The 23,747-nt window shown below is 34.2% G+C and overlaps 1 protein-coding gene across 6 annotated transcripts in view; it reads left to right on the forward strand.

Moving 5' to 3' along the window:
• The window catches only part of HECTD2 (HECT domain E3 ubiquitin protein ligase 2), an 88,840-nt gene that overhangs the window by 59,943 nt on the left and 5,150 nt on the right, over positions 1-23,747 (forward strand). For 2 of the 6 annotated variants that reach the window (XM_025990654.2, XM_072739496.1), the window contains exons 7-20: positions 1,364-1,409; positions 3,102-3,211; positions 4,684-4,832; positions 5,767-5,890; positions 8,261-8,357; positions 11,468-11,575; positions 12,405-12,537; positions 13,424-13,512; positions 16,867-17,025; positions 19,836-19,910; positions 20,544-20,631; positions 20,717-20,823; positions 22,090-22,205; positions 23,132-23,275. In XM_025990654.2, coding sequence (XP_025846439.1) covers positions 1,364-1,409; positions 3,102-3,211; positions 4,684-4,832; positions 5,767-5,890; positions 8,261-8,357; positions 11,468-11,575; positions 12,405-12,537; positions 13,424-13,512; positions 16,867-17,025; positions 19,836-19,910; positions 20,544-20,631; positions 20,717-20,823; positions 22,090-22,205; positions 23,132-23,275 — 1,545 coding nt within the window. Of the gene's footprint in view, positions 1-1,363; positions 1,410-3,101; positions 3,212-4,683; positions 4,833-5,766; positions 5,891-8,260; positions 8,358-11,467; positions 11,576-12,404; positions 12,538-13,423; positions 13,513-16,857; positions 17,026-19,835; positions 19,911-20,543; positions 20,632-20,716; positions 20,824-22,089; positions 22,206-23,131; positions 23,276-23,747 lie in introns of all 6 variants that reach the window. The other 4 variants (XR_011997501.1, XR_011997503.1, XR_011997504.1 and 1 more) reach the window with 4 other exon arrangements.

Below are 23,747 nucleotides of genomic sequence, written 5' to 3' on the forward strand. Positions count from 1 at the left end.
GGCACTTGGGTGGCTCAGTCAGTTGAGCATCTGAGTCTTGGTTTCAGCTCAAGTCATGATCTCATGGGTCATGGGATCTAGCCCCACATCAGGCTTCACACTCAGGTGGGGATCTGCTTGAGCTTTTCTCCCTCTGCCCATCCTCACTCACATGCGTGCACTTTCCCTCTCTTTCTCTCTCTCTCTCAAATAAATTTTTAAAATTATTACTAAATGTTAAATGTACCCTATTTTTTTAAGAGCATTGCTCTGATTTTCAAAGAAATTCATGGTTATTACAGAAAATTTAGAGAAGGCACTACTAGTATTATTTTTTTTTTAAAGTAAACATGTCAATATTTTGCCATCTTTTTTCTAGTCACCTTTTTAAAACAATTGAAACTATACTATGTAGTTTCATGTGATTTTATAACAGTATTTTTCCTAATTTGTCATTATTGTAATAAATTTGCATTTTCCTTAAATTGTATGGTTTTGAGGTGAACCATTTTTAATTCAAGAAGTTACTTCAGAGTATTTATGAAAGGGTATTCGGTAGATCCTGAGAGGGCAAGAAAGAAACACTCGGCAGCTTTGAGGATAACAAAAACTCTTGGTCAAATTTGATAATGTGAATATCCAGATTAATATGGAAAAAGATTACATATTAGTTACTTCCCAGAGGTATTCAAATACGAATTTAATTTCAAATTTAATTAGAAACATACTAGATGCATTTACAGTGTGTTTGTTTTGCAGACTTTTCTATATCATTTCAGAAATAGATGTATAAACACAAGCGTATTTTCTTTCTTCAATGCATCAATATTTTTAAGCTATCAACTATCCTCTATTAAAACAAAAATATAAATATTCTAAAATTGATTATTCTTCAGGCTTTCAACTCTTTCCTGAGTTAGTCTTACTATTTACCTTATAAAATGTTATAGCCCACTTAATTCATTTTTTTCTTTTAAGATTTTGTTTATTTGAGAGAAAGAGCATGTAAGAACATGAGCAGGGGGAGGGGCAGAGAGAGAGAATCTCAAGCAGACCCCATGCTGAGTGTGGAGCCCAACACAGGGCTCCATCTCACAACCCTGAGATCATGACCTGAGCTAAAATCGAGAATAAGATGCTTAACCGACTGGACCACCCAGGCGGCCCTACTTAATTCACTTTTTAGATGTCTTTAGAACCAGCCAAGAATAAGCACAGAAGAATCTATATATTTCTATGTCTCAGTAATTATACATATTAACTTAAGTCTCATTTTTGGCTTTTACCAACTGAATTCTCACAAAAACATGTGCTGATCATTTTTTGTTAGATGCCATAAGATTAAATACTAATCTGTAAGCAATTATTCTTGTTTCTTTTACAGTCCACGAACAAAAGATGATCTTAGAGCATATTTTATACTTTTACAGGTAAGAAAGCAAGAACTAAAGTTGTCTAATTCAGATCTCAATCTATGCATGTGTTAAGGGAAATGATACCAAGTACTAGGTATTATTTTTTTGCAACATTATTGATATTTTTTAGATTATAGTGTTACTAGAGCATGAAAGTTATAACAGATAAACAATGAGAAGCTAAATTATATTTGGGATTAAAATTTTAATGTAGTTCTTGCCTTTCTGCTGTGGTATTCAGGAATAAGCAGAATGAAAGCACCTTTTCTTCCTCTAATCACCCTCTTATAACTAGCTTTACTGGGCTCCAGAATTTTCTTTTATTTCCCAACTAGTAGGTTTCTAACTTCTCTAGGTATTTTTAATAATTGCTTACATTACATTTCAATGGAAAAATCAAGGTGGTTGCTTATGTTTGCTGAAGGAAAGGTGATGAACTTTCTCCTCTTGAACGATACAGATTTGTAGATACAAATAAAAAGGTCCAAACAAATGAAAAGCGATTTTTAGTTTGTATTATTTTTTTGAGAAAGAAGTATGTTATTACATAACTAGCATACTGCTTTTGTATTAGCCTTTACAATTTACAAAAGGTGTTTGCATATATTATTATCTCACTTAAAGGTAAGAAAAATAAGATACAGAGTTTAGTTAAATATTATGTCCAGTAAAAGGAAATATGCATGGTGAAAATAAAAGAAGGGGGAGAAAGGAGAAAAATAAAAGTGGAGAAAAAGGAGAAAAATAGACAAGAGGTAGTTGAGAGATATAAGAAGGAGAAATAGGAAGGACAAAGGCAACACTAAAAGGACAGACATCTATGTAGACAGTAAAAGCTAGAGAAATGACAGCTGAAGTTTGGATTTTGTGAGTGAGTCTGTGGGTCAGTGGTAAGCTCTGCCCATGATGCCTTCTCATGAGCACCACTAGGTGAGGCTATCAGCTGGAGGCACTCTGATTTTGAATTTGTCCTTGCCACTAAGTCAGTTTTGAAAAATAGATGGTGCTTAATTCCCACAGCTTATTTTTCAGTAATACTGATTTTTTCCAGGAAATTCTGAAATACACATTGTGATGAGAGTATAGGTTTTAGAGATGTAACTAGAGACTCCAAGCACTCCTTCAGTGTCCCTTTGACATTTGAAAGCTGCCAGAAGCTGTGATGTGGTTCTCTCCTTATTCTTTGTAAGACATGCACCGAATTCATTTCCAGTGGCAAAAGTTTCACAACCAGCTTTTATTTCATTTTTCTAGCATTCTTTTTTTTTTTTTTAATCAAGGAAGAACTAGGTTTTTTTGTTTGTTTGCTTAATTGGATCATAGTGACTACCATGGAACAAGGTGCCTTACATACACTTTATTTTTACTACTTAAAAGAAATAAGATAGATATTATCATTCCTATTTTACAGATGAGGACATTGAGAATCAAACTTTAAGGAATATGCCTGCAGTGGTAGAATCAGCCCTCAGACCCAGATCTGTCTTAATTTCAAAGCCCATGCTCTTTCTGCTATACCACAGCCAAAATCAAATCTCTGTTAATTAAATAATTAAACAAATAGATTATTGTTTTTTAGGATTTCACCCAGTATTTCATAGTCTCAAATTTAGTTTCCGAATTTACCACTTAGCTCATTAAGCTTAGTGTCTTTCCTTTTACATGTTAACAAAATTTTAACACAATTATCTTTAATATCTTTTTCAGAATCCTCAATTTAATAATACATCTACGTATGTCATCTATGCTCACTTGCTACGGCAGATAGCTACCTTAGTGGAAGCTGATCATCATTTCCTAGTTCACTGGTTTAAAAAGTAAATCATTCTATCATATTAATAAGAACTCTTATAATCGTACAGTATCAAGTTTGATATTAGTTATTTTATAATAAAATATATTTAAATGTTTTCAGGTCTTTAGAAATGATCTACTTAACCATATTCAAAGCCAATTATAAACATATACCTTAGTACCACAGAGAAGATAATTAAACATCTGTTTTGAAAGCAAGTAACCATTTTGCTGGTGCAGACTGTTGTTCAAGTTTCTGTCCACAGCTCTGGCTTATTGCACAGCACCTTCCTGTCAGTGGTTTTCATATGTCACAAAGGTGGTGACTGGATTTTCTCAGATACTGCTACTTCAATTTGTGTCTTCTTATTTCCTGTTCATCATTACTTCCATTGTACCTTTTCCTTACCTAATGACGGCACCATAAAATATAGGGTAGCCATCAATATCAACTTATAAAAAAAAACAGTCTGTTTTTCCATAGAAGTACACTCCCATACACAATGACTTTTCTCCATTTTTGATAAAATGTTAGAGGGAATGTTTTCAAAATTAATTTTAAAGACAGTTGGTTCTCATTATTCATATTTATGTTCTGTAAAGTCACTGCTAACACTGAATTAACAAATACTGAATCACTGATCCTATGGGACATAACAGGGTTAGGTTCCAATGAGCTGTTGGTCATAGCATTTCCATCAACCAATAAATACATGATCTTATTTTATCTGCATTGTACGTAAAGACATCTTATTTAATAGAAGCTGTTGATTCGTTAACAATGACCTCACAACCAACAGCACTGTGACTAATGTCTGAATGAATTTTATCTAACAGAACTTTATTCTGAAAAAAAAAAAAAAAAGAACTTTATTCTGCATAAGCTACCTCATGTTCCTCTTGTGCTTGAAACGCTAGACAGAACTTTAGCACTACATCCTGGGAGCCATTTTAAAACACCAGAATTACTAACAAAAAGCACAAAAATGTGAAAAACACGACTCTAAATAAACTGTGTAAAAGATACTCATTTACCATCTGAGAGCTAAACCCAGAAGGCAGAGTGTTTCTTTGTTCCACCTCATCTGGGAGGTGCATATCTGGCAACTCCCATTTTTGGCCATTCTGCCCATCTGCAGATGCCTATGACTGAACTCCACTGACCCTGAGTTTGGGGTTACAATTAAATTTTAGCAGGGAGGGAAATTTGCAAATACTGAGCCTAAAGAACAAGGATTGACTGAATATTAAAAGCCTTAAAAATGAAATGCTTAATGCTACCACTATAGTAATTTTGGTGTTTATTTCTTATTTAAGAAACAATACTCCAGGTAAGATTTTGCATCTTTTCAAACATTTGGCAACTTTAAAGGAATAGAATTTGGGGGGATATTCTAAAACTTTATGTGTACAGGATGCATTTTGATATCTAACAAACATATTGCCAAAATAGAAAATGTGAATTTGATTGGAATTATTTCAAAATCTTTACCAGAATATCCCAGAAGAGGTTCAAACAATTGGTAGAGAGATTGCTGCAGTTTATTTCTTTGCGCCTGTTTCCTGCAAAGCCTGAAGAATTTCCACCTATCACAAAGTGTTCCTGGTGGATCCCATCAGCATCTAAAGTGTTGGCTTTACTTAGTAGGTTTTATTATTCTATCTTCTCTTTTGTTAAATATTAGGGACTTTTCTATAAAGATCTCAAAGTGCTGTAGAGATTCTTAAATTTTAACTTTCTTTAGAGTTAAGAGTTGTAATTTGTTTCCTGTTTTGATAATGGATTTCACATTTTTTATAAGCATAAAAAAGCTTTATGCATTTTATTGGACAGTATTCTGCGTCCATCTGTTGCATGTGACCTGCTAAGTAGAGTCCCCTAAGAAAGCAAGAACTTGCATTAATTTATGAGAACTCCTGCAGGGGAACATGCTGACAGGAAAGTGTGTGAAGAGGTGCTCATCTGTGTACTCCCTTCTCTATACTGTTCTAATCCCCACCATAAGTTGTTTTTTTTTTTTTAAGATTTTATTTATTTATTCATGAGACACACAGAGAGAGAGAGAGAGAGAGAGAGAGGCAGAGACACAGAGGGAAAAGCAGGCTCCATGCAGGGAGCCTGGTGTGGGACTCGATCCTGGGACTCCAGGATCACGCCCTGGGCTGAAGGCAGCTGCCAAACTGCTGAGCCACCCAGGGATCCCCACAACTTGTTTTATAAAAGCAAGAACTTATTGGCTACATCTGAACCATATTTTTTTTTTTTTTTAAGATTTTATTTGAGAGAGAGAGACGGTGGGGGTAGAGAGAGCATGAGCAGGGAGAGAGGCAGAGGGAGAAGCAGACTCCCAGGGCTCCGTCCTAGGACCCTGAGATCATGACTTGAGCCAAAGGCAGACACTTAAGCAATTGATCCACCCAGGCATCCCCTGAACCACAATTTTAAAACTACTTTTTAAATTTGGAGCTTAAAATAGGAATTTTTAGATAAAGACTATCTGGTGAACATTAAAATGTTCTTATTAGAATGAATCATGCACGTGTTGGAAAAGATCATTGTTAGAATTTATCTTTACAGATACGGCAAACAGTTTGATTCATCCTTCCCTTATTCCTTATACTGATTTCTATAATTCTACATTGGATCACATTGATCTTATGGAAGAATACCACACCTGGCAGAGCTTTGGAAACTCTCACAGGTACAATCAGAAGCTCATTTTGATTAGTTACCTAAATGAAATACTATTCAAAATAGTGATTGGATGTTAAATTTGTATAAATAAATTTAAGTATGCACATAACTTTATATATAAACTTACAGTTTAGATATCCAGCCCTGAAATATCATTACATTTCTTAAAACATTTTCTTTTTCTTACATTTTGAATTTATGTACATGTTAATTTGATTTTGGTTTGATTAACAACATCTTTTTAAGAAGGGAAAGGTTCTCTCTTAGTATGCAAGTTTCTTATATCTCCTTTTTCTATATGCTATCATCTAGTACAGGGGCACAGACTTTCTCTGTAAAGTACTAAATGGTAAATATTTTTGGAACTCTGGTGTACCATTGTAACACAAAAACAGCATTAGGCAATATGTAAATAAACAGGTGTGTCTGAGTCCCAGAAAACTTTCTGTATACAGGTGGTAGGCCGTATTTGTCCCATGGGCCCTAGTTTGCCAATGCCTGTTCTAACACAGTGATCATACACATGTGCACATACACACATACGTTTCACTCCTTTTCTCCTTTATTCTGTAGAAAAAGTGATTGTCCCTTATACATAATATAAAATAAAGAATGGGAGTTACAGCAAAAGGGCTTCACACAAATTATTTATTACAGTAGTAGAATGGGTTTTCAGAACACTTGACCAAATTCTTTAATATACTACATCAATATCCATACTTCTAGTTTGGATTAAAACAGCATGAGTATCCCAAACATAATTTATTCCCGGACCATGTTGATATCTTAGTGTGTCTATTCTAAAGAAGTGTTAAGAGATATATTAGGGATATAAGAAACCTCAAAACCCTAAATTAGTTTATAAATTGGTTCAGTCTGCCAGGGACCCTTTCTATCAGAATCAGCCATAGCCATAGACTGGCCTTCTAGACATATCTCAGTCCACATCTGAACACTCAACTAAATAGGAATTGTTTCTAAGGACCTTGTTCTGTCAAATGGATATTTTCTTGACAAAGTATATTTATTTTACAAAGGCGCTTTTTTCTCCAACTTTAATATAATTGTGTTGTTGTAGGCAAAACAACTCCAAGAGCTACTGTGCATATTTCAGTGCCATCTTTTAATACAGAGCTCTTCTAACCACTGTGTCACAGCACTGGTGTACTGAGAATGAGTTACAAAGGAGTTTTGATCCTATGATCCTTTCAGTGTGGGGAAAACCAGCCTGGACTTAGAGGGGTACCTGGGGCCTGAGGGCAAGTCACCTCTGGTGATGAGCAGCCACATCTGTTTATTTCAGTGTGTCACACAGAGTATCACTTTTTCTGTGTGCATAACCAGAGAAAGGCTGAGTCACACCATTTTAAGATACATGATAAGACCAATATATATCCTACTGAGTTCGTTGTACTTCTTTCATTTCCAGATTTTTAGTTAGCCCTTATTGATTCAATACTATTACATATTAGTGCTGAACAACTCATTAAGTAACAATTGCATTCCGGAGAAAGCCATTTTATTTGCGATTCACACAAGGGCTCCTTTTTTTTTTCCTCATCATGCCTTCTTCACATCCAGTGAAGTTGACTAACTTGGATGGATTCTAGCTGTAACTGATGAATTCATTGAAGCCACTTCTGATGGAAGTTTGGCTTCTGTAGTGTCACTGTCACCTACTAGCTCTCGAAATGTATTTCTCTCTGGGTAGTTGGTGGCTTTTTACATAACATAGGATCAGCTCTGACCCAGAAAGGAAGTTACTTTCTTGGCCTTCAATCATAATGTTATATTTTACAGATACATACCATTTCATACTACTACACCATTAAACACAATACAACAACAACATACTTTTCATCCTTTTATTTTATTGATCTTAAATTTATTACTTTTCTTTTTACTACTGTACTTATTGCTAGATTTCTTCATTTCTGAAGCTTGCACATTAGAAATATCCATGTAATCATGGATCTTTATAATAATTTCTGCACATGAACTTTCTCTCCTAATCCTCCTTTGTTAGTACTTCTGTCTCCAGGTTCTGGTGTTGGCCATATTTTCACAGGTAATGATCTACAGGTGACTACATAAACTGAAACTATTTGTATAAACCATCTAAATGGTTAGTACATTTCAGAATGTTAGATGTAGCTTTCTCTAGAGAATGAGCGCACAGTGCGTCTAGTAATGATACGAACTTCACAAGGCTGTGGGGATTAAAAGAAATGATGCACATAAAATAATTTTGTAGATGGTAAAACACAATACAAAAGTAATGTTTTATATTGTTAGGAGGGGTACCTTAGATATTCCCTTAGTATAATTTTGCTAAAAATACACCATTTTGCTTTTTCTGTTTTCACTTGTTGAGCAGGTTTTCCTTCTGTCAGTACCCATTCGTTATTTCTATAGCTGCAAAAAAAATCATTATTCAAAGAGACTCAGAACAACAGATGATAAGCATCGCAAGGGTAAGCCAGCTACAAAAACATATTTATGCTGACTATAATCAATATAGTAAATAATTTAATAAATAAATCAAATGTCTTGTGAATTGTTCTAGCATAATCAGGAAATGTTAAAAGTAAAATTCATTTCATAACTCCCTCCAAAAGTGCTTAAACCTGTGCACGATACAGGAAAGACATACATACCGCTCATCAAATTCTCATTATATTATAAATAGCGCAGGAAGATTAAATGCCTCTCACAGACCATCAAAGTACTGGGAACTTGTTGGGCATCATGTGAACACCATATTCCAGCTCCACGGTAGCCAACAGAGCACTGGTGAAGACTACCATAAAGGCAAGGAGTGTCCCTAAGAGCAAACCACTGAAACCACTGAAATCAAATAGAAACAACAAAAAAATTAGAAGATGTACAACCTTGGGAAACTGAGAAATATATCCAAAAGAGGTGAAAGATGTTTTATGGAGTCTTAGGAAACTAAAATGCATTGAGACCATAGAGACTAGGCTAGCAGTCAAGACTGGCTGTAGGCAGACCATGTAGCAGGATGAAATTTCTCTCTGGGCCTAGCCTTAACCACCCCCTACCACTTGTTTTTTGGCATGGCAGAGTAAAGTTGCGTATGTTACTAAGAGATACAGACTGAGTGAGCAGTTTTTCTTTTATTGGAGCACTAGACTATACATTTAAATGCTCCTGTATTTTGAGTATCTGCTTTCATGACACTAAACTACTTTAAAAATTAGAGGGAAGGCTGGCTGTAGTCTTCTTAAGATAAAAAGAGATTCTCAAATTTAAAAAAAAATGATTTCCATGTCTTGTCCAAGAATATAAAAACAACCCTAAAGTATAAATTATAATGCTTTAAAATGATTTTAAAAATAAGAAATGTTTATTCTTCAGTAATTCAGTTCCCAGAAGGTGAGTATTTTTTTCTATCACAGAGCAGGACAAAAGATTTAAGTGACTGGTGACATCCCAGAGTCAGCTTACACTGATTATGAGAATATTAGAAGAAACGTTATTGCCTGTGTGTACCAAGAGAGTCCCAAAGCCACTCTACCCCCCTGAAAAGTAAACTTAAACAGGTATATTTGGCATCAGAATTATTATTTAATCTTGGGTAGATACTAGCACAAAGATTAGTCTATACAACTAGTCATTTTGGCAGTTTCTGTTAGCTGCATTTATGCAATTTCACGTGCCTTTTTAGTACTTTTTTACTTTGGGCTATGACTTTTTTATATTTGTAAAACAAAACAAAACTCAAAGAGCTAGAAGTTTACCTCAGTTTCTCTGAGCAGTTTTTTGCCATGTCACTCACACTTAAAACGTCAAATATCTCCTCTTATGGAAGTTTTCTTCTAATAAAAGGAGAGTGGCAGCTGTGGACTCTGTCACAGGCTGTCTTGCACAGAAGATGGACACAGATGAGTAGAGATTGAAGAGTTAGGTGTCATCATCTGTTCTTACGGAGATCTCCCAACATTTTAACTTGTAAACTGCCACACCACTTGGAATTAATGACCGATGATTATTTTGACATGAGGACAGACAGCCTTACAGGTAGTTAATATAAACAAGAACTTATATGGTATCTGAAATTGCAACAGAAATTCCCCAACCGAAAAATAACTTCCTCATCAGATTGGGTCTAAATTCTACTTTTGGAGATTATTTCTTTCATTTGAGGCATATTCTATTAAATATTCCAGATGAGAGGAGTGGCTTCTAAGCCTTGTCTACCATTAGCATCTTAGTATGAATTTGTTTGCTGGATATTTCCGGTGTAGTGGCTTTCCACGAGTAGACTATGAACACAACATAGGAAAGGGTAGGACAATAGGTCCATAACATAAGATACTATCCCAGGAATACAGATCCATTTGAGCATCAAAGGGGGAGTCCTGAAAAGAAAAGAAAAAAACCCCACAATATTAAAAGCCTTTAGAATTGGAAATTGGAGAAATGAAGTACTCTGAATTAGAGTGTTTTATTATAGCAGTCTACAAAATCAAGAGCATGGCCTTCCACAGATTTTATTAAATTAAAATTTTACCTACTAAAGCACTTCTCTGCACTATTTAAAATGTCTGAAATGTTCATCTCTAGTATGTACAGTAATTTTTCTTTGTTAGCAAAGAAGATGAAGTAGTCTGATAAAATTATTTAATTAGATTCTATAAACTTAAATGAATTATACAAGCATGTAGATTTCTTATGATCCTGTATATTTCTAACAGATATTTTAATGTGCTTTTTACATACTCATTACTTATACTTTGAAAAACCATAAAAAATAGATTTTTTTAATTACTCACATTTCCGTTACCCAGACATAACAACTGTTAATATTTTAGTAAACTTTCTTTTGATGTTTTTTCTCTATATTATCTTTAAAAGGCAATAGGGTTGAAACAATTTTGTATATACACTTTTGTTCCCTGTTTTTTCATCTGTACCTTTCTTAAATATCTTCCATGTTATTTACATAATTATACCATCCATTTTAATAGTTGTATTATATTCTATTAGATGGATACATATATATTTCTAAAGTTTCACTCTTATAGGTAATGCTGTGATGAACATCTCACTGTATAAAACATTGTTTAGAATTCCCAGAAACGAAATTATTGGGGCAAAGGGTATGAACATTGCTAATGTTTCTGATAAATGTTAACAAATAACTTTCTAAAAGTAGACTAATTGTGCTTTTATGGTAAATTCAGTATCTAAAAAGCTTAAACCAAGTTTATCATCAGTAGTATATACCTCGTTTCAGATGTTCCCACTTTATATTTGTATTTATTGAACAAAAAGCCTTGCTGTTTAAGAGATGAGACATATGGAAACTGTAATGCAACATTCTTTACTATAGAAGGTGAATTTTTTTGGTCCTCCGTTTTGGACTGCCTTTGGCTACCATTGTTTCAAAATGAAAAGATCTATATAATAAATAACAAAAATTTGCATAATTGAGTTTATGAAAATACAGGAGAGATAGCATAGTGAAGGATTTAAGTAATTTTTACTATAGTGCTTAAATGTTTTAAATGAAATTACAGTTTAAGTAAAAGTAAAAATGCTTGCTTTCTTTTTTAATTAGCAAAGTCTGGTGGATAAAGTATCTCGAAGACAGAGACCTGATATGAACATGTTATTTCTAAATATGAAAGTAAGACGGACACATTTGGTTAGTGACTCGCTTGATGAGGTATATAGATCATTTATTCCAAAATGGCACTCATTGACTAAAACTTTAAATAAATTCTACAATATATTGTATTATGAAAATCTGTTTTTTATTTTTGTATGCTAGTAAGTGTGCTTCCTTATATTTTGGTACCATTGTTAAAATCAGTTGTGTATTCACAATTAAGCTGTATGTTCATTATTTATATGTTTATTAATAATTTGTTGTTAACTCCTCAGAAAAGGATTTTATGTAGAACACTTAAGTGAGCGATTCATGTTTCTGAATATGTAACTTAGATACTGGACCCATCTTTTTTACTTGTTGGGTATGTAACAAGCCATTTTAAATTCTCTGGGCCTGAGATTATTCATCTATAAAATTAGAGTTCTGTACTCCAGGGTAGACTGAGTGTAGAGTGTACTCAGGCCCCAATGTACTTTGATTGTGTGTATATTACTAACCTACATGTATTGCACGGTGCTTCAGCCAGTTCTTCATTACAAGATAATGGCTAATGTCATTATGTGATTTTTAAAATCAAGAAGGAAATTAAATATTTTATTATATAATCTGCTAAATTGAAATCTTGAAGGCAATATGATACCAGGATACAGTAACTTTGAGCAAGATACTTGATATTTGACCTAATTCTCTTGATCTCTACAGCAAACATAATAATGCTTAATTGATACAGTAACTGACAAATTATTGAATGAATGGATGGAGTGAATTTTGTGACATTGTAAATAAAGATAAAGATTGCCTAATACATCTCCCAGAATTGAAAAAGTTAATTTCCCTTTTTACTGCCCTTTGTTCTTCTCTTCGATATAATTTCTTTAAATAGTTAACCCGGAAAAGAGCAGACTTAAAAAAGAAGTTGAAAGTTACATTTGTAGGGGAAGCTGGTTTGGACATGGGTGGCTTGACTAAAGAATGGTTCCTTCTTCTAATTCGCCAAATTTTTCATCCAGATTATGGTGAGTATTCAATTTTTATGAACAGTGTATCTTCATAATTATTAGATTAAGTAGGCAGTCTCATTTGCAACCTACCATATGACTTTATGGATTTTTTTGTCCACCATAAATGTTGAATAATTTAAGGATTGTTATTTACCTCTTTAAAAGTGCCCAAATTGATGGTCAAAATGTTCATTATCTTACTGTAAATCCTACACTATAAAGACTGAAAGTATATATTTGCAAGGTAGCATCCCCATCTTTCCTGAACAAACCAAATGCAAGAAAATTTGTCATTGAAATAAAGAACATTCAGAATTTAAAAAGAAGACTGTAGCTTGTTCCGCACTAATATTTGAAGCCTCTTTCATTAGATTTTGAGCCATTTTGATAAATAAGAATTCATTAATTTTTAAGACACGAGTAAACTTTTGAATTTTGTTTTACCTTATTTAGAGAAAACACTTATATAATCCTTAGTATCTGTAAAAGATCTTTCTTTAAAGAGAGTTTTAAGTGTTTTTCTTACTCTTTGTTTTGTATACCTGTATGTATGACCGCTTTCTGGGAATGGAGAATAGCGATGACATAGATAAATTAAAATCTTTAGATAATTCTCAAACTTAATTTTGATCATGTTATAAAACTTATCATTTTTATAAAAGAAAATCAACTCATTGAGTTTTCTGTCTTTTTAGCCCATTTATACAATTGGTTCAGGATACCAGTAAAGAGTAAAATGCTCTTACATATCAATGTGCTTATATTTTATATATTTTAACATGAAAAATGGTTTATAACAACTACTGCTGAAATGTTTTGCTTCTAACAGATGAGATACTATGTACATTTTTAATACTTTAATTTTTTTTTAATCTGTCATGTTAATGTTTCTTTTTTTCAGGCATGTTTACATATCACAAGGATTCACACTGCCATTGGTTTAGCAGTTTTAAATGTGATAACTATTCTGAATTCCGATTGGTTGGAATTGTATCCTTTAAACTTTCCACTAGGAGGTGCTAGTACATTAGAGATTTTAAATTTTATCTGAATTTTGGAAAACTGTTCTCATTAAGCCTTTTATTCAGATTTAACATTCTTGTCAAATTTACTAATAGATTTTCAATTATTTGCAATATCACAGCTATATAATGTCACCAGAGTTAATTAATTAAAAGGAATTGTGAGTTTTCTCTATTTTTCTCTGAAAATGTGATCTCAAAATAAAAATAACTATTGCCTATTTCATATATTATCTGAATTATCAGAAAATTAAGACATTTTTAAAATTAAAGTATCTTTTCCCTTCATAAGGAACTACTTTTCTGTTCTTTTACTTTGTGCTTATTTTGCTTAATTTAATAAATTGAAATTGTGGAAATTAAATCTAGGTCGTTAATATGTCCCTAAATCGAGATATCCGTAAAAATTAAAAATGGAATGGAATGGCAATATTTAAAGTATATATTATTTTATAGTATATTTTAAATTATATAAATCCTTGTGCTGTCCCTATCAGGTGTAGTGGAGAGGACATTCCTGCACTGGGTATGAGATTGGAAAAGATAACTCCACAGTATTTTTTTTTAATTCTAAGAGATATAATTGTCTATGGAAGAAAGAAGGGAAGAGTAAATAAATGAGCACACACTGGAGATCCATAGAGTAAAAGAGGGGGAAATATCCAGCCTTATGAAGGTTATGGTCTAGATCAGCAGAGGACTACCAGTTCAAGGTCATCAGTTCTCAGACTCATGATTTTGTGACATTAAGTACTAAGGAGTTCTGAGATGGAAGAGGATAGGTGTATTCCTCCCAGAGAAGGGAGAGGCTTATAAATGGAACCATTCTATCTGATTAGCACAGGGTTGGAGGTAGTAAGAAACAGCCTGGGAGAATGGCTGGAAAGCAGGCTACATTGTCCTAGGCCCCTTGGGTGAAGCAGAGGGCCCCCCCTGGGAGTCACGGAGGATACCTTCAACAAAGGGATCAGGAGTAATCCTGGAGAGGGCTTGGAATGCTCAGTTGCATTTGATGGAATAAATCCTGAGGAATGTATATTAAACTTGATGGGAAAAAAGTTAGCAGGGAGAAAACTGCACGTTAAGATGGTAAACCTTATTCGAAATGTTATATATGTCATCAGGTCCAAAGATCTAAATACCAAGTTCCACAATATGGAGTCCTGTCAGTTCTTAGATGTCTGGTTTTATTGTGTTCTCTACAATGATCATTTGTTGAATGTTTCCGTTTCATTGAAGGCCTGAGTCACCAGTACTTTCACTACATTACGAGCTATTTTAATTCCCTGACATATATGTTTGTCATACTTTACATTCTTAGCACAGTTTAGATTTGTGTGATATTTTGACTTTCAAATATTTATAATGCAGTATTAGATTTTACTTTAGCTATCACATTTTTAGAATGGTGTTATACGCAAAATCATAACTTTACTAATCGGCTGCTTTTGCAGTGGGCATTGGTTTCTATTCTAATCATTACCCAAAAGAGCAAGGTCATTAAGCATACTTAAATATGCTGCATATTTCAAGTTAGTTAATTAAAGCTAAAATTAAATTATTAAGGCCACTGCTATCTCATTATTATGTGTATTTATCTCACATGCACGCTCACAAAGAAACTGTAGGGCATGAAATAGGTGCCCAAAAAGCACGATTAATATATAGGAAAAATATGAGATGATAATGGATTATGATCATGTAAGTAGGTGATAGATCTATCACCGGTGAGGAGAAGTAAAAATTGAGAACACACATTCTATATTGAGAAAATATCATTGATTCTGTACATATTTTCACTTTCTAAATTTTAGGACCAAAGATTTCTCGTGCTAGTAGTTCTGACAGCATTGCATTCCTAATACCTCAATTTTAAATAGAATAAGCCTTTGGAGTTTACAAGAAATGTTATAGTAAAACCTGTAATAATAATTATTAAAATGTTTTGAAGATTGCATGAAGAGCTGTAAATATAACAGTTTTTTTAAAACTATAATCACAAAAAAATAAAAATAAAAAATAAAAAAATAATAAAACTATAATTACTTTTACCAAATGGGGCATTTGAAACAGGGTTTTCAAACTCTGGTTGCACCACGTGATGCTTCAGTGGCCCAGCGGAATTCCCCCGTCCTCTTCTCGTCCCTGCTTCAGCCAGCATGGATTGACTTAGTATGACATGAAACACTGTAGTCTGCATATGAAAATGCCCTGAGGCAAATCTTATGGGCCTACTCCTCAACTGCTCAAAACCTGCCTTTAGGGTTATATATTTTTTTTTAATAAAAAAATACTTAGAACTTGGCACTGTGGTGGATGTTTATAAGTGGTAACCATCTTAGTATTATGGCCACTATCATTGTTGCTATCATCACAGTATAGATGTATATTAGACCTTATTTTCAATATCTGTCCCTTGAATATACTGCTCAGTCCCTGTTGATATGGTTACCTATAAAGTAATATATCTATTCCTTAAATTACTATTAACTCTCATTCTGCCTTGACAAATTGAAATACTGGTTGTCTTCTAATTTTTAAAAATTATTTTCAGTAATTTATCCAGCCCATATATTTAGATTTCCTTTGAGCCAATAAAATTGATGACTTCTTTAATAACTTTGACAGCTGAAATATGACATTTAAAACCCCTCACAGCAAATGGATAAGTTACATATTGCCATATAAGTAATAAATAAAATATAATTGGGCAAGGTTTATATGTATAATATCTGTAGCTTTTAACTTCAACACTTTGTGTACACTTCAAGTAATTAAGGCCTTTCAGGTATTTCTGTAGGAGAGTAATTGTCTTGTTAGCCTATCAGTAGTATGTGTGTACATCTGTGTGTGTTCCTGTGTCCATATGTTTATTCAGTTCAGCTCTCTTTACATAGTCTGTATTTAGTTTTAAAATAGTTAAAATGATCACCAAAATTACTAGTGTGTTCTGTGTGGAGTTCTGAATAAATTGCTGCTGCTACCTATAAAGTCACCAACACCATTTAAATTTAGAAAATGTTTTTCTTTTGTGTCAAATAATTTATGAAATGCCTGAAATTGCTATCTGTTATGATCTTAGATAAAATTTTCTAGGGAAATCATCAAATACTATCAACCAACCCCTCCCTTTCACATAACTTTTGGTAATCAAGGAATTACATTATGTAAAATAAAGGGAAAATAAAGAAAAGGAAGTATGTGGGATTAATTAAAGTCAGTGTTAGATCTGACAGTATGCAAGAAGTAGACTGATGCATAATTCAAAACTCATTTTTTTGTCATGGATTTTATGTTAATGCTTAACATTCAGTATGCATAGCTTATGGGACTAGCTGTGTATAACAGCATCACCTTGGATATTCGTTTCCCTCCCTGCTGTTACAAGAAATTATTGAGCCCTCCCATCATTCCTAGTGATCAGAATATACCAGTAGGCATCTGCAGTGTGACCACTGACGACTTATGTCAAATTATGCCTGTAAGTATAAAGTTATTAGCATCTTATTCCTTAATGCTGAATCATCTGTCTTCTACCTGAAATATTTCTCCTCCTAATGCTCTTCTTATTTTTAAATATAATTTCTGTCTACCTATGTAACCCATCTCCTTTTTTGTCTAGCTTTCTCCTTCCTCATAGAGACTTAGCACCCACTTTGCTGCACTCTTGGGCCTTTACAGCATAGCAGAACAGGCTTTGAAGTGAGAGAGACAGAGATTAGAATTCAGGCTCTGCCACTTACTGGTTCTATAAACTTGGATAAGTTTTTTTAACCTTTCTGACCTCTAGTTTCCTTATGTGATCAGTGGGACAGCAAAACTTATATACTGGGGGGTTAGATGAGATAATAAAGCTCTCCTGTGGATTCTAATTAAGATGATACTGTGCCATATTGGTTAATAGTGTCTGCAAAACATCTCTAAAATAAATACAACAAATGAATTTCATAGTACTGTCTTTTATAGCATTCCTCCATTCAGAAATTAGATTTCTCATCATCAAATGTAATCGAAGATTAAAATTTAGCAGAAGAGTGGATACTATACATATACTTCTGACTATCCTCTATAGTATGTTTTACAGCTGAGTTTTGATAACTGTTGGTTAGCAGAAAATTCTTGGTAATATCTTTAGCAAATAGCCTAGATGTGAAGAATCTCTTTTGCTAAATATTCCTATCTAAATATCCCTGTGTTTTAATAATCTAATGAGTTTGATATAAGTTTGGTGCCTTCCTGTGGAAGTTGAGACTTAATAGTATTAGAAGACTTAATAGTTAGTGGGGTGCCTGGGTGGCTCAGTTGGTTGGGCATCAGACCCTTGATTTTGGCTCCGGTCATGGGGGCTCTGTCCAGCCAGAACAATAAGAAACCTTCCCAACCACAGCCTTGTAAGATTATACTTGAGGGTTTTAGATGAGAATAGAGACTCAAGCATATCCTGAAATCAGCAACTTATAATATTTCTTCTGCTTAAATCACTCCCAAATATGTTGTATTAAATAAGATTACGCAAAAAAATAAAATAAGATTAAGCAGGGTATTAAAATGGTGTGTAAAAGCAGTTTTCAGTGTCTTCAGTGTGACACTGAATACTGCCCAGTGGTTAATTAATCATATTTCAGAAATAGCATATTATAGTTAAGAGTCTAAGATTGACAGTGTAGGTAAACAACAAAAAAAAAAATCTCAACAAAAATAGGGGTTTCAAAATACAAAGTCTGGAAATAAAGGGCCTAATAGTCCTAAATAAAACAGATTTGAATACATAACTTCATAACCTATTGACTTTGTATTTTGTCATTAAAAATTTCATCTCTAAAAGATTATGACGGTAAGTCCTTTTCCATGGGTTCACCTGGTAGTCTGTGGAGTTCTTAAAAAAAATGGAAACTCAGGGCAGCCCAGGTGGCTCAGCGTTTTGTTTTGTTTTTTTAAGATTTTATTTTTTTATTTATTTATAGAGACACGGAGAGGGAATGAGAGGCAGAGACACAGACAGAGGGAGAAGCAGGCTCCATGCAGAGAACCTGACATGGGACTCAATCCAGGGTCTCCAGGATCACGCCCCAGGCTGCAGGCGGTGCCAAACCGCTGCACCACCGGGGCTACCCTGGCTCAGCGGTATAGCGCCGCCTTCACCCTGGGCGTGATCCTGGAGACCTGGGATCGAGTCCCACGTCGGGCTCCCTGCATGGAGCCTACTTCTCCCTCTGCCTGTATCTCTGCCTGTGTGTGTGTGTGTGTGTGTGTGTGTGTGTCATGAATAAATAAATAAAATCTTAAAAAAAATGGAAACTCAATTTTCAGTGTTCATGATTTTTATTAATAATTGAAGCAAATGATGACAGTCATACCAAATCTGTGCCAGCCTAGATTTGTATAAAAATTTCTGATTTTAAGAAATTGGAAAATTTATTACGTGTATAAATATGTAAGATCATTCTAACTATGCTGCTTACCTTTTTCCTCTAATAATTTAAAATAAAACTTTAATTTTTTTCATAAAACCTGAAAAATATCTTTAAATATTGGGTCAGGGGATCCCTGGGTGGCACAGCTGTTTGGCGCCTGCCTTTGGCCCAGGGCGCAATCCTGGAGACCCGGGATCGAATCCCACATCGGGCTCCCGGTGCATGGAGCCTGCTTCTGCCTCTGCCTGTGTCTCTGCCTCTCTCTCTCTCTCTCTGTGACTATCATAAATAAATAAAAATTTAAAAAATTTAAAAAAATAAATATCGGGTCAGTTTTTGTTTGTAAATCTTTGTTCATGGATAACATGAATTATAGGAATATATTTCTTCCACTGTTCCCAACTTTTTGGGGGGAGAGAAGAGCACTGTAACTGAAATGTAGAAACTACTTAACATGTATGAACTGTGTTTTTATGCTTAAAAGATCAATCCTAAAACAAAATTTTTAAAAATTATATATGGAGAAATACTACAAATTCATAAATAGTAATGTTGCAGATGGCAGTAAATTATGGTGGAAAGCTGTGCTCTTAGCTTGCTGCATAAGAATAGGTCCCAGAATTATGCCTCTCTCATTTGAACTGGATGTTTTCCTCTTACATGACTTTTCCCAGTGAGTTTTTCCAAGCCTTTTATGTGGTAGAAATCATTAACAAACATTGTGTGCCCTGGAAAAATATATCTGAAATACTATCTTTAGTTCAAAATCTGAGTCTATCTACCCTATCTCACATGTGAGCTCACTCTAAGATCTGCTTAACTAGTTTTAGGTAATATTTTTTGATTAAAAACATAGGTAACAGATTTCTTTTTACAGGAGTTGGCCCATGGGTTAAGTGAACTCCTGTCATATGAAGGCAATGTTGAAGAAGATTTCTATTCAACATTCCAGGTACTGTTAAGGGCAAATGGCTTTCTGTTAACCATGTATTTCATATATGAAAATTGCCATTTGTTATTCAACACCTATTACTAGAAAAGATGACCAAGAATTGATCAACACACATCATACCATCCCTTATCATAAAGAGTCTTAACCTGATAAAGTAGAGACAGTGCAGCAGATACTTGGAGATGAACAGTCAAGGAAAGTGCCTAAAGAAATTCCCCAAGGGTGAAGGCACCCTGCTAGGCACCTAGCATATTCCCTTGCTTCAGTTACTTTCTCAGAGCTCTTCAGCTTCTAAAAATAAGCCTCTCCTATAGCTTAAATACAAGAAGTTAGGAGCAGAAACTAATGGATCAGACCAAAACAGTCTCATTTCCTTTCCCTTAACAGTAATTGGGAAATGGAAGTCAGAGTAATCCACATAGCTGCAAAGACCTGAGTATTATCTCAATGGCTACACAAGTTGATGAACAGCAGTAAGGTATTTAACTGTATTCAACAGAGCGGGCTCAGTCCCTGTAGTTTGTATGTTGACAAGTGGGAGGAAACCCATGCTTAAATTTTACAAACTTGTTCATTGAAGTCTATTATTTTTAACCATACCAGTAAATATCTTGTGTTGGAATCTTCCATTAGGTTTTTCAAGAAGAATTTGGAATAATTAAGTCCTACAATTTAAAGCCAGGAGGTGATAAAATTCCAGTTACCAATCAAAATAGGAAAGGTAAGTAAACACCATTTCTTAATTAAAATGCATTAATGTTTACCATTTACTTTTACCTATTAATGGATATAAAATTGCTTTCCAGAATATGTACAGCTTTATATTGACTTTCTTCTCAACAAATCCATCTATAAGCAGTTTGCTGCATTTTATTATGGATTTCATAGTGTGTGTGCTTCAAATGCCCTGATGGTGAGTTTAAAACTAAATTATGCTTTCAGTTAGGTTTTGTAATACTATAATATTGACAAGTCCTTAAATAGATAAGCTTCTAAAGCAGAAAATACGTTTTACTTTTTAAAAGTAGAGCTAGAAATAAAAATAGTTTTCTCATTTTAGCCTTAATTCTCTAATGGAAAAAAAGACCAGTCAACTCGATTTTTCTTTCCTTGGACTGTGTCTTATTCTGTATCTTTTGGGGCTTACGAATTTTCCTTAAGAGTAGATGAAGAGATCCCATAGGCTCAATGTCTTAATCCTGAGGGACAAAGCACAGAAAACAGAGTTAACACGTAAGCTCCAGGGCCGAAGCCGTAAGTTCTGATTAAGGAATATATTTATAACTGCTTCCTGAGTCACTTTTTACCCATCGGAAGTAGTATGTCTTCAGAGTCATGATAAACTCTGTTTGGTTTGACTTGCCTTAGTCATGTGAATACCGTGTCAGAATTACCCTTACCCTAAGGTATAATTCTTCTAAAGAAGTACTGCTCTCCGGCCCAGCTACACAAGGGGCATTCCATCATGCTACTTGTATCTCCCCTCAGTTTTACTATGAGGGTATGGAGTAAGGTCTTCCCTTTGATTTACTATTATAGGAGAGAGCTTGTTTTAAGGTAACTTTTGTCACGTATTTGTTATTAGAAGCACCTTTGAAAAAGGAGCACTTTATTGAGCTCTAACTGGGTTTTTGTCTGTGAAGCACTGGTAGTTGTGGGGGTGGAGGAAAGGAAAATAAGAAGTAAATGGCATAGCATAGTCTCTATTCTTAAGTTTTAATCTCTTTAGGTGAGAGACAACTTATGTAGGTGAAAAACCAGTGAATGACATGAGGCAGAGTATAACCAAGTATCCAAACTCTGCAGTGCACCTAGGAGGCGTGTGGGATATTGGAAGGAGGCTGAAATAGCTAGGAGAGTTTCAAGCAGGCTTTGTGGGAAGAGTTGTAATTTGGATTCATGCTTAGTCATATGCTTGTTTTTCTGGCAAACTGCTAATTACTATTTGCAAAAGGGAGAGCCTAATAGTTTGACAAGATTTATAAATTTTTAGAGGCAAAAATACCTTAGCCTCAGTAGAAAAATAAAAATGGAGATTTTTTTCCCTCAGTAAAAATGGTTTGATTTACTATAAGAGAAGTCATGTGTTTTATAATTTGATTCAGTGAAGATAGTTCCAATTTCATTTTTTTAATCATCTCTTTTTTTTTTATCATTTTTGGAAAATGATTATTGGCAGCTGCTTCGTCCAGAAGAGGTTGAAATTCTGGTATGTGGAAGCCCTGAACTGGATATGTATGCTCTACAGAGAAGTACTCAGTATGATGGCTATGCCAAAACAGACTTAACTATAAGGTTAGCTCATTCTACTTCTGAAAGTGAGATTGCCAGAGAGGGAATGAAAGAGAATGTGACTTACTTGTATAATTTAGTCTTTAAATCAAGTTAGCTGAAATATTGTAGAGTCCTACCTTGCTTTATCTTAGAAAGTAATGTGAGAATATTAAATATGAAATCATTTAGCAATCCCCTTGGGAGAAAGTGATATAAATAAGTTTCTATGAAAGTATAAAAAGTTTTTGTTTTTAGAGTGTGGGGTGGGTAGGGCAGAGAGAGAGAGAGAGAGAATCTTAAGCAGACTCCACATCCAGCACAGAGCCCAACACGGGACTCAATCTCATGATCCTGAGATTATGACCTGAGCCAAAATCAGAGTCAGATGCTTATCTTACTGAGCCACCCATGTACTCCAAGATTTTTTTTTTAAATGGCTTTGAAAAAAAAAATGGTGTTGGTTCTAGAATTTCAGGGATGCTATACTTATAAATAGCATTTTTAAAATACTGTGCTGAAAAAAAATAAGACTTGTGAATTATATAGGAGATAAGTGACTTTTGTACTATACACTGTTGGATTACTTATGTAATTCTATAAAGTAACATGTTACTTTTGAGATGCTTTGGTGGCTCAGTTCACTAAGTGTCTGACTCTTGATTTCAGCTTAGGTCTTGATCTTAGGGTCTTGAGTTCAGGTCCCATGTTGGGCTCCATGCAAGGCATGGGGTCTACTTTAAAAAAAAAAAAAGTTGCTTTTATAATAATGTTAGTCAAAAATCCAATTCATATGTAGAATCTTATGGTTCCTTAACTTCACATTAAGGGCTATTGTGTATGTTTAAGGGAATTTTTTTTCCTTAAGAGTTTACTTTACGTTACCTTATTCTGATCTGTAGGATTTTTAACAAGACATTTTTATATAAATTTCCTTTGATATTCTTTAGATATTTTTGGGATGTTGTGCTTGGATTTCCTCTTGATCTTCAAAAGAAGTTGCTACATTTTACTACAGGAAGTGACAGAGTACCTGTAGGAGGAATGGCTGACTTGAACTTTAAAATCTCAAAGAATGAAACTTCTACTAACTGGTAAACTTCCAGATTGTAATTTTATTTTTAATCTGTAAATTTTGCTAATAATAATGTGTTTGGAGGGGATCCCTGGGTGGCTCAGCAGTTAAGCGCCTGTCTTCAACCCAGGGTGTGATCCTGGAGACCCTGGATTGAGTCCCACGTCGGGCTCCCTGCAGGGAGCCTGCTTCTCCCTCTGCCTGTCTCTCTGCCTCCTCTCTCTCTGTGTGTCTCTCATGAATAAATAAAATCCTTAAAAAAAAAAAAATAATGTGTTTGGAATTAGAGGATTCTTTCAATCAGAAGTCATTTTTGTAGGAGAAATCTTGGGAGTAAATAAAGCCTTGAAATGAGACAAAATATGCATTCAAATTCTCTACTAATTTTGAACACTTATCAATGCCAACTATTAATTCCTTTCTATTAGCTTTTTACTTTGCTAACTCAACTGTTCCATAGTCTCTTTTAGAATCTAGCTGGCTTTTTGTAG

The sequence above is a fragment of the Vulpes vulpes genome, chromosome 15 (genome assembly GCF_048418805.1).
Source record: "Vulpes vulpes isolate BD-2025 chromosome 15, VulVul3, whole genome shotgun sequence".
NCBI lineage: Eukaryota > Metazoa > Chordata > Mammalia > Carnivora > Canidae > Vulpes > Vulpes vulpes.